General features: G+C 41.7%; 1 protein-coding gene across 5 annotated transcripts in view; it reads right to left on the minus strand.

Moving 5' to 3' along the window:
• LOC142932738 (stromal membrane-associated protein 1-like) overlaps positions 1-10,311 on the minus strand; it is a 96,035-nt gene extending 85,724 nt beyond the window's left edge. For 2 of the 5 annotated variants that reach the window (XM_076076776.1, XM_076076774.1), the window contains exon 1: positions 10,044-10,311. In XM_076076776.1, coding sequence (XP_075932891.1) covers positions 10,044-10,161 — 118 coding nt within the window. In that variant the 5' untranslated portion in view covers positions 10,162-10,311. The remainder of the gene's footprint in view (positions 1-10,043) is intronic. The other 3 variants (XM_076076778.1, XM_076076775.1, XM_076076777.1) reach the window with 2 other exon arrangements.
• Positions 10,312-11,088: the final 777 nt, after the last annotated feature.

Raw genomic sequence — 11,088 nt, forward strand, 5'->3', positions numbered from 1 at the left:
CTGCATACCCACAGAATCTCTTTATAAATATTATGTTTGAGCGAGTTCAGGTTAAGAGCTGCCCACAGAAATCTGTCGACCAGATGCATCATCCGTCATGTATAAAAGTAGCACGAAACCCCCCCTCGCTCTGCCAAATCTCCACGGGGATGAATAGGAGAGGGCACAGACATGACAAGTCAAATCATTTTAATGGCCACATAGTGGCTGCAGTTCCTCGGCGCCGGCGGTGGCTCCGTCCCTCCTTCTCCGGGCCGCGGAGCTCGCCATCCGTCAATCTGACCATCGAAAAGTGACTTTGAACGCAGCGAGTGCAATAGGATCAACTTTTATGGATCCGGGCTACATGGTGATGGTTGCAGCAGGGATGGTTGGATGGCGGCACAGTCTAGCGGGCTCGAGTGAGAGCATCAGTGTGTTAATGCGGTGGCACTAATGCGCTATAGACGGCCTAAAGGAGCATTAAAGCAGGGATGACTGAGCGTTAAGCCCGAATCAAAGCAGCTCAGCCACAGTAAGCCGGACTCAATCTGCGTGGATCGGACTGAGCTCTCGTCTGCCCTGCGATGACCTCTCTGAACGCACTTCTCCACACGGCAACATACGCTCTGTACATGTGTGTTTACCCGCGTATAGCAGGTGTATTTGTAACATGCTGCAGATCATCCAGATACACCGACGTGTCACTTAGCGGTCGGTTTTCACCGACATTTTCACAAAAAAATGAAGGAATTATATTTTAAATTTGATTTCCACCCTGTCAGCCACATTTCTCCCCGAGATGACGAGCAGCGATGATGCTTTGACTGGTGAGTTCCAGCGATCCCTCCGGGTAGTTTAGAGTAATGCGATTACTCCTCACTTTTGGCAGCAACCAGAGAGTTCATGTAAATAGGCATCACTGTGGTAACAGTGCTGTAAAATGGTTTTGGCTTTTTTCTCATTCTTTTAAATAAAATAAAGTTGTCTGACAATTTCGCAGCCAAATCTGATGGATGACTACCTTTGTGTGAACTGGGCTTCTGCTCAGTTGTAAATGAGGCTGCCATGGTTTATCCTGATTTATGATAGTAATCTGCTCTGCCTTTGTGCGCATAGAAACGGAGTCACTGTTCAACCAGCCACCATGACTTATTAGTTCAGGCTGTGTGGAACCCACAACCGTTCTTTTAGGAGTTATGTGGGCCAATTGAAGTGTTCTAGTTCTCAACTGTGATCTCACACAAGAGAACATGTTGTCCTGCGTACTGTGGGGAAAAACAGTAAGCAGCAAAAACAGCAGGACTTTTATTGTGAAGAATTTATAGGAAAGGTGTTTATCCAAGGTTTTACAGATGTTCCTTTAACCACGAAATATATCCGATCCGGCAAGTATGGGCGGGTTCTTTTCCCATTGATAGGGATTTTAGTTTAATGCATCTTTGACTGATAAAAGCGTACCACTTGAAGGGTTTACATTTCCAAACATGAAATCAGTGTCAAATCTTAGTGTTTTCAGTCGGCTAACGTGACACTAGCAGTATTGTACATTTTGTGTACTTACACACTTTACATTTCCGAGAAAAAAAACCCCCACATACTTTTAAATATATATCAGCCGAATATCATTATCAGATTCCGTTAAACTCTCAAATATAATTTTCGCTATGTGCCTTAAAAATTGGAAGCTATAGTCAGTAATATATGCTCAGCGAACTAACCCATTAGCACAAAGGCTAACCCAGCAGCACAAAGGCTCAGACATTAGCACAAAGGCTAACCCAGTAGTACAAAGGCTAACCCAGTAGCACAAAGTCTCAGACGTTAGCACAAAGGCTAACCCAGCAGCACAAAGGCTAACCCAGTAGCACAAAGGCTCAGACGTTAGCACAAAGGCTAACCCAGTAGTACAAAGGCTAACCCAGTAGCACAAAGTCTCAGACGTTAGCACAAAGGCTAACCCAGCAGCACAAAGGCTAACCCATAAGCAAAAAGTCTCAGACGTTAGCACAAAGGCTAACCCAGTAGCACACAGTCTAACCCAGTAGCACAAAAATAGTGTTTGACCCAGTAGCACAAAGTCTCAGACGTTAGCACAAAGGCAAACCCAGTATTTTTGCTTATATGCCTGTGGCATGTAACAGTTGTTACAGTTTGGCCTATTTATTCTAATATTACTAATATTCCACACGCTACTGAGGCTCCTGTTTGTTAAATGAATACATTGTAAAATTGCCATTATGTCTTGTTTCTTCCTTGTTACTGATAGACTTCAATCATCCAATCCACCAAACAACACCAAACAAGAGTCAATAGCAACAGCAGAATAAGCTGTTTGGCATTGGCAGAGAAGATTTGGCAAATTTTTCATGGGCGCAACCCACATACTCAGCTGTGCTGCTCATCCCAGAAATGCATGTTCCTTACAAATGGGGCACTGTTTGAAAGGTAAATAAACAGGCTTTCCAACGGTATAAGATGTATTGCCAAGAAGCATTGTTACAACAAAGAAATAATATATCAAACACTAATTTCCGAACTTTTTGTTCGATGTTTATAACGTCGAAAACACGTCCTCTTGCCTGTTGACAGCCAGCTCAGTGCGTTGCACACAAACCAGTCTGACTAGCAAACCAACAGTTTTCATTATACTATATCCCTTTAAGGTCTCTGCATTTGACCCATCCCTGTATATAGGGAGCAGTGGGCTTACGGGTTCTCTGTTAGGGTGTCTTGCTCAGGGACACTTCGACATATGCCAAGAATTGAACCGTCGACCGTCGGTTACCAGACAACCCTCTTAACCCAGTGAGCCACGGTCGCCCCAAAATGAAAAGCCCACATTTCTGGATGGAAGGAGAAACACACCAAAACATTATGAAAGACTTGGATACCAACAGGTTTTTGGATAAGCGCAACAACAACCTTTTAAAAAGGTGGTCGAAGGACCGAATGAGGGACGACGTGTTCGCAGTCGGACAAGTCTGCCACCGGTGGAAAAACGTTGGAAAAACATGTTTTGACGGAAAGAAGCGAAATGGCACAAGCGCCCCCCTGCCGTTCCATATTTTGATGTAATAAACGATAGTTAGGGCATCAACTCGTCAAACACAGCCGAGAATGGCGTCGACGGTGGAGTCACCGTGGGGTTGTTTTTACGTTAATCGGAAAGATGCATGGCTGCGTGTAAACTGGAATATTAATGGCATATTCATTTACATTATCCATATAAACAGCTTATTAGGAATATTGTCTTTTTTTGGAATAAGGGCAAAAACCGGAATATTTAGTGCATGTAAATGTAGTAAATGTCACTGGTTTTTACCTGAATAATAAGGACAAATTAGGTGGTAGCAAAAACACTTCTACTTGTTTTAGCAACACACGCTATTTTGATCTATGGCTGGAATTACATGTGTGGTGTTAAACTTTTGTTGCAGGTGCAATATAACAGCCATTGTTTAAAAGAGGACAAGGTTAAAACCACTCTGATGTATGAATAACTACTGTTCGCAGAATCCATCAACAATACCTGGTGGAAAAACAACCTTTACCCCCCCCCCCTAAAACGACCTTCACCTAGTCTTCAGATGAAAGAATACATGCAGCTGATGCTGAACAGATATGCATGAAACAGTAATGTGTGTTCGTCTGTGTCTCATGTGGGTTGTTCACACTCAGTGACAGTTTTACTTCGTTGCACTTGCTCTGCATTGAAGTTCGGGCGAAAATAGACAGCTGACCTGATTAGACCCAAATGAGCTTTTTCTCTCTCTCACACACACACACACACACACACACACACACACACACACACACACACACACACACACACACACACACACACACACACACACACACACACACACACACACACACACACACACACACACACACACACACACACACACACACACACACACACACACACACACACACACACACACAGAGAGAAATAGATACCAGTGAGGATGACATCACAGGATCACACTTCAAAGGCCCAGTGAAACGGAAGTTCAAGCATGTTTCTGGGTCACGTGGGACGCACCTATGATAGCGATAACTGGAATTTGGTGCTTAATCATTAATAATAGCCAATACCAGATTAGCCGTTCTTCACCAAAACCCAATCCAGCTATTTGAGTCAATATCAGTATCCGTGCATCTCTAGCTAGCGTATGTAAGCGCACCTCACATTTTATTTTACAGGACGAAAAGGTGATTGGATTTTGATGTAAAAATACACAGATATAGATTTTTTATTTTTTGCGTTTGATGTAAAATAGATGCACAATATGACCGGGGACGTGACCTAAAAGTATTTAAAAAAAAAGAAATCTTTCACTCTCATCTTGACTTTAATAGAGATGCACACATACGAACTGCGGCTGCTGCTCTGCCTCTTCATTTGAATCATCTTTTATCATCATTTTCAGTTGAGTGGCTCTTTAGGTTTTATGGCCTTTTTATTTCGTCTTAATGTCCTCTCGTACAACGCCGTGAAAACTCGGCACTAGAGCTCTGTATATAATATTTATAGTTCCTTGAATGGTGTTTGTCTGAAACCAACTTTATTCCTCTCTTCTCTTCTTTTGTACTTCTAGGAATAAGAAACAACAGCTTGCAATACGGCATTAAAGCTGAACGGTGCCTCAGGCAAGATAATAAGCCACCGGCGTGCAGAATTTTAGTGGCGCTCTCCTTTAAGAAAGAAGTTTAACAACCTCCAGTTCCTAATTAATAAAATATCCTCTCAGTAAAATCACCGGGAGGCTGCCCAAATTCTCAGCGCAGGCCAGAGAGTGGAAAATCATTGAGTGACGGCAGGACGCTGACGGGGGGGCATTTTGAAAAGAAAACAGCGCTGTGCTGCCCCCTGCTGGTCCGTTAGTGAGTCAGAGTGAGCAGTGATGAGGAGGAGAGACTGCTTCCCCTTCATTATCACAGCAAATAAAACACCATCATCTTGTCTCATCGGATGCAGACACAGTGAGGGAGTGAGCTACAAGAACTTCTACTCCACAACCTAGCACCTGCTTTTTGTCTTCATTGTGTGTGTGTGCTACAAGAAGGAGAAGCAACAGATTTAGAAGATGTTTGACCTGTCCATTTTTTTTTTAGCTGGGTGTACCTAATAAACTGGCAACTGCACAGAGGGACACTCGTCTTTTTTTCGCGAGAAACAAACAATTAAACAATCTTAAAAATAAAAATGAAATCAAACACTATTTTTCACTTCACCACGGTAGTGGACCAGACAGCTGTTCCCAAGTCAACTTATTGAGTGTTTTCTTTATGGAAATCTGCAGTAAAAGCCTTTATTGTGTCATCCCGAACTTATTTCTAATAAACTCATTTAGATTTAGGGTTTAAAGTGGTGCTTTTGTGTGATTCTTTGTGCAGAAACTCAGTTTTACGCATCAATTAAATCAACTAATCTATTAGTCGACAAAAGCGTGTGAGTGTTAGTCAACCAAGAAGAGAAAAAGGGTTTTAATACCTGTCTTTGAGGCAGGATAACAAAGATGGCGGCTTCGGCACACAACACAGAGATGAGCCATCTTTTTGTTCCTTTCAAAAGACTTTCACATTAATCACGGTGAGCTGCAAAGCACATCTTTAGTCGGATCTGTCACCACAACGCAAACCTGGATTTGTTTTGCTTGGGTAAAAGAAAAAATGATTCAAACATCTCCGGGAACACTGTGGACTCACACGACGTGTTGGGAGTGTGAAAGCGGCTTCAGATGAATGTGAGTCAGAGAGAAATGTCAGACCAATAAATATCTCTTCTGTTGTTGTATCACAGCTATCAGCTGATGAGTGAGAACACTCGAGTGTGTGTCTTCTCTCTGGCCTTCATCGGCGTGACTTATGGTCGACGTTAGCACAGACGCTAACGACGCGTCGGGTTTTAGATGTTTCCTTCACGCTGAATGCAAATGAAAAAATAAATGAAGTTTGTGTTGCATTTAAAACTTCCCTCACAATTTGATGTGACATTGAACCCAACCGGCCACCTCTACGCACTCCTCTCACTGAGGCTGAACCTGTGTGTGTGTGTGTGTGTGTGTGTGTGTGTGTGTGTGTGTGTGTGTGTGTGTGTGTGTGTGTGAGTGTGAGTGTAAGTGACAGCAGAGCCGGGGACCAAGGACGGGTCGTCAAAATGCAGAGTGCCCCCTGCGGGGCGCTTGCCAAGCTGCAAGCTGCACGCACACACACCACGCCCCCTGGCCACAAATCGGAACACACACTCCCGTGCAACATGTGTCACACAGACGTGTGTGTGTGTGTGTGTGTGTGTGTGTGTGTGTGTGTGTGTGTGTGTGTGTGTCATTGTGTTGAACCCAAAGGTGAAAATTATAGTCTGGACTCTAAGTAGTGGACGGATTTAGCTGCCAAGAAGGACGAGGGGGGAAATGGAACTGCAATCAATAAGGACTAGCTCTCTCTCTCTCTCTCTCTCACGCCTACACACACACACACGAAATGTAGGACAGTGTGTGTAGACAGGAGACGGGAGTGAGGGTGAAATTACAGCCGAGAGGATCGGGTGAGTCACCACACTGACCACGCCCGGCACACACCGACTGCAGCCGGGGACCGAGGACAAACACAACAGATACAAACTAATCGATCGAACCAAACGAGCGGTGAATAAAACCCAACACGCCGCCTTGTGCTGGGTTTGGAGCGCAGCATCCAGAGGAGACGTCAAACTCAAAGAGGGAAAAACCAGCTCCCGGTTCACGTACAGAACTTACAGGAAATGATTATTTTTCAGGTAATTCACTGAAACAAATGACAAAAAGATGGTGACTCACATAAAAAAGAGGTCCTTATGTGCTATTCATCAATCCAGATGGTTTTGCTGTGAGCTGCCGACTTTTGGAGATATCGGCCGTTGACATGTCTGCACTCTCTCTAAAATAGTGGGACCAGGTGGAGCTCGGCTTGTTGTTCTCAAGGCGGCAAAAAAATACATCCATACAATGTCTCTACAATTTATCATGACCCGGTGACTCAAGGCCCTTGTTGTGTGCAGTCTCATGGAAGAACTTTGGCTGAAAGAAAATAGTTCCTGCATGAAACTGCTCACAAGGTGAAAGAATACGCATTGTTGATTTTGGGGTGAGCTGTCCCTTTAATGTTTTAGCACAAAAAACATCATAAATGTTATTGAAACTAATATTACATTCTATGTGAACCACATAATCACATGGTCGGTAGATACAAACAAACTTTTCTGGTTTCAGCATGAAAACAATCAGGAAATGATGCAGTTGTTGAGTTTACAATTTTTCAAAATAAAACTCCACTTCAAAGTACATTTAGATCATTTACAGACACATTTAGTAAGAAACCTTCAGCATTACTTGCGGTGTAATGATAGTTCTTGATCCAGCTGTATCCACTTCTCCACAACGCATTCAAGCTAAGACGCAATCTATTCCAATTCAATGGAACGGCACCCATATAGTGATGCTTGAGACCGGCTGAGCAGAGTGACAGTTAAGAGCGCCCTCTGCTGCACTGCAAGGTAAACTACCTATTGCGCTTATTGATTGTATCGTTTTTAATCTGAACAGGTCCTTAAGAGTTCCAATATTTAAAAAAAAAAAAACATGCTGGAATGAAAGTTGGACTTAAAAGTGACAGAGCTTCTTATCTTTTTGCACTTAAAAACTGACTGACACGGTAAGGATTAAAAACAATTGTTTTGTGGCAACTTTTGTGCAACGCCCATTTATTGTTTGGATAAAAATAGCTGTGACATAGCGAACATGACACATCGGGCCTGGCTGGATGCTGCTGCTGTATGAGTCAGTAAGTAAACGCGCCTCAGGCTGCAGGGTCACTGGCTGATGCAGATAATGCAGTGCAGTGGGAAAGAGCAACACTTGATCAGCTGCTATAATCATAGGAATTCTGTATGAGAATCAGCAGTATGACAACAGGACTGATATAAAATTAAGCTTTTATATATCAAAAAAATTATATACATTGTGTCGGAGAGAGAACAATCATTTAAATGGGTATGATAAAACGTGGTCGTATAAAACCAGGTCCATGGCACCCGAGCAGTTCCTTCCACTGAGGAAGACCATGAGTTGTGGTTGAAAGCGTCAGAAATGACGCGTCATTCCTGCCTTGTTTTGAGTTTGATCTGGTCAGAGTGCTGTTTTAAGAGATTCAGCATGAAACTCAATCCACTGAGAAAGACTTGAGCGAGGCCGTTGAAAGATCTGTAAGAAGCTAGTAAGTGGAATTTGAGCAAAATCTTTTTTTTTTAAACTAGGACATTATTTATTAAGAATGTACTTCGTATAAATACAAAAAAATATGTTTGGTCTGAAAGGGTTACTGTATTTTATCCTGTAAAAATGTTGGTAATTTAAAGTTAGGTGCAGTCAATACGTGCATGCTGGGAGCTACAACCCCAGGCCAGGATGATGAAATGCTATTTAAACGGATATTAATATAACATAATGGGAAAGAGATGCAGCTGCAGCAGTAAATTATGATCAGATCTGAGTCACCGGCTGAGGGAGGTCTGGTGCTACAGATTATATTTATAGGCATGGTGATGACGCAAACGGCATTTAATCTCAGTCATAGGTAGCCCCAATACGAGACGTTCAAATCCCACTCAAAAGTCGGGGAATTTCATGCCTCCGTACTTACAAAAAAAATAAAAACACAAGTAGGTTAATTAAGACGTTTGGGTAACAGCACGATCATGGGATCATTTTTTTATGAATCCATTGTGCAAAACATTGTTAAATTGATCTGTTTGATGTTGTGACCACTCACTACTGTGAATTATCAAGTTGCAGCATGCACATTTGAAAACGTATTAGAATACATGGCGGGTTGATGTATTGGATTGCTGCCGAATTAAAGACTGGGTCCTAAAGATTAAGGAAAACTCCACGATGAAACCGTAAGTAAGAGTCTGTGCACGGGGATCTCAAACTTCCGTATTTTTGAATGTAGTTTTGGGGGCGTTTTAAAGAGCGCATCGCGAGTCAGAGACAAGGTGTTGGCTGCAGCTGCAAAAAATTATAAAAAATACGACAGTATCTGATGCAGACATGCTTTTTCTACGCAGCACATTCAGCGAGCAAACGACTCCACTAATTGAATGTTGCCTACACAAGACTCGCACGTTTTCCGCTCATAAATAAACCAGTCAAGGACATGACATCGATATACTGTCTGATAAAGCCTGCGTCAAGTTAGCCCCAGCCATACGATACAAAACCGGAATTACAGCCCATCTGATTTCAAAATAAGCATGAATTTTCGGAGCAAATTTACAAAAATATATACTAGGCGAGAAGGACAACATTAGAAGCTCATAAACAAAAGAGCACCATCAGCCTCACAGGCTCAATGACGAATAGAAATACCAACATTGCTCGTCCTGTAATTCATCAAGTATTTAGAGTGTAATTATACATTTTTGATGCAAGCAATGAAGCAGTCAACGTGTTATGTAGTTTTCATGTTAAAATAAACATTCAGCTAATATTCGATTTCGTGATATCATTAACCTCTCATTGTAGCTCATTTATTGTGCTATGTATTGCCTCGAATTCAAATAAAAAGATTATTCCTTATCGTTCTTTTCACTACACAAAATAACGCAAGAGCGCGATGGGAATTTTATTTTGAAAATTATAAACGGAAATTGTATACTTTTTTGATTACTTGCACAAATGTCGCTCATTAAGAGTTCGTTTTTGCCTTAATTCTGACTGGACAAGCACCGACTCTGTTTGCATTGCACAACATAAACATATTAAAAATGGAAAAATATATATTCGTTTTTGTCGGAATTAACGTGACACACTTTGGTATTAAGCTAGTTACTAGCGTTAAGCTAAGAGATATGTAACGTTCAGCGTAGCTCCACAGAAGTGACTCCCCAATAAATAACGTTACAATATGTTGCTAGCTTTAGCAAACCGTTAGCGGCCGAGTTCCCACATCATTCCATCATTTCATCTTTTTATACTCGCATGCCTGACATGGTTCACAGCAAACACTGTCAGGCTTACCTTTTGCCTCACAGTCGGCACAGAGCTTGTTGTCTTCTTCCCTCAGCAGTTTAGACAGGATGACCTGATGCTGCTCGTTCAGTTTCTGGGCTTTTTCTCGCTCCGACCGCGTCGTCATTTTGCCAAAGTTTGGAAGCTAGTCCCGCTGTTGTAGAGCCGATAAAAAAACACGGAGTCCTCAGCTTGTATTAGAAAGGGTGGGACATCCCCCTAGAAGCCGCACTGTACCGCCTGTGTTCAGCTAGCTTGCAACCTGCTAACAAGGTAATATGGATCCAAGGCAGCATCATCCCTGCTGCCTTCACGGCTGTCGGAATTTCTACAGCAGCGCATGAATCTGAACAGAAATCGCTTTATTGCTCAAATAGGTTTAGCTCTCAATGTACTTTCATACAAGTTTACACAATTCACATACAGAATACATTCAGCTACAACAAGAGATAAGCAGACATAAAAATTGTTTAAAGCTATTATGTACAAGCATGTTGTATATAATATACAACCTATAACCTATTGATAAAAGACTTTGAGCTGCATCTTATATATTAAATATATGTTGTTATATATATATATTATTTGATTATTAATATTGGTTCATCAACATGTAAGCTGTATTTAAATGTTGCATGCTAGCAACGTGAACCCAATTACCTACTTTATTTATTGTTGGGAAATTGAATCTTTAACAAGGCATCATATTTAATAAGCTGACTATTTCATAAGCTTCGTAAAATCTTTTATCTGCAAAGTAAAGTTGTAGAAAGCAGCAGGAATTGAAACACTGATTGACTGAAAAAGACAAGGACTGTGTATGTTTACTTGTTCTAATACTTCTAATACAGTTATTATTATTATTATTATTATTATTAGTGATATTAGTGAGTCGTAATAGTAAGAGAGAGACACAGACCCAAACCTCCACCTCCTGTCCCTGCTGGGCTAGGTTTCAATCAGTCAAGTCATAATTCAAGAGTTCTTAGTGTAGTGAAGCTATTAAGTGACTGTGTCTCAGAGACTCTAAGATATCGTTATCATTCAGTTGGAA

The sequence above is a fragment of the Anarhichas minor genome, unplaced genomic scaffold (genome assembly GCF_050575085.1).
Source record: "Anarhichas minor isolate MPS153535 unplaced genomic scaffold, ASM5057508v1 ptg000058l, whole genome shotgun sequence".
In the NCBI taxonomy this organism is placed as follows: Eukaryota; Metazoa; Chordata; class Actinopteri; order Perciformes; family Anarhichadidae; genus Anarhichas; species Anarhichas minor.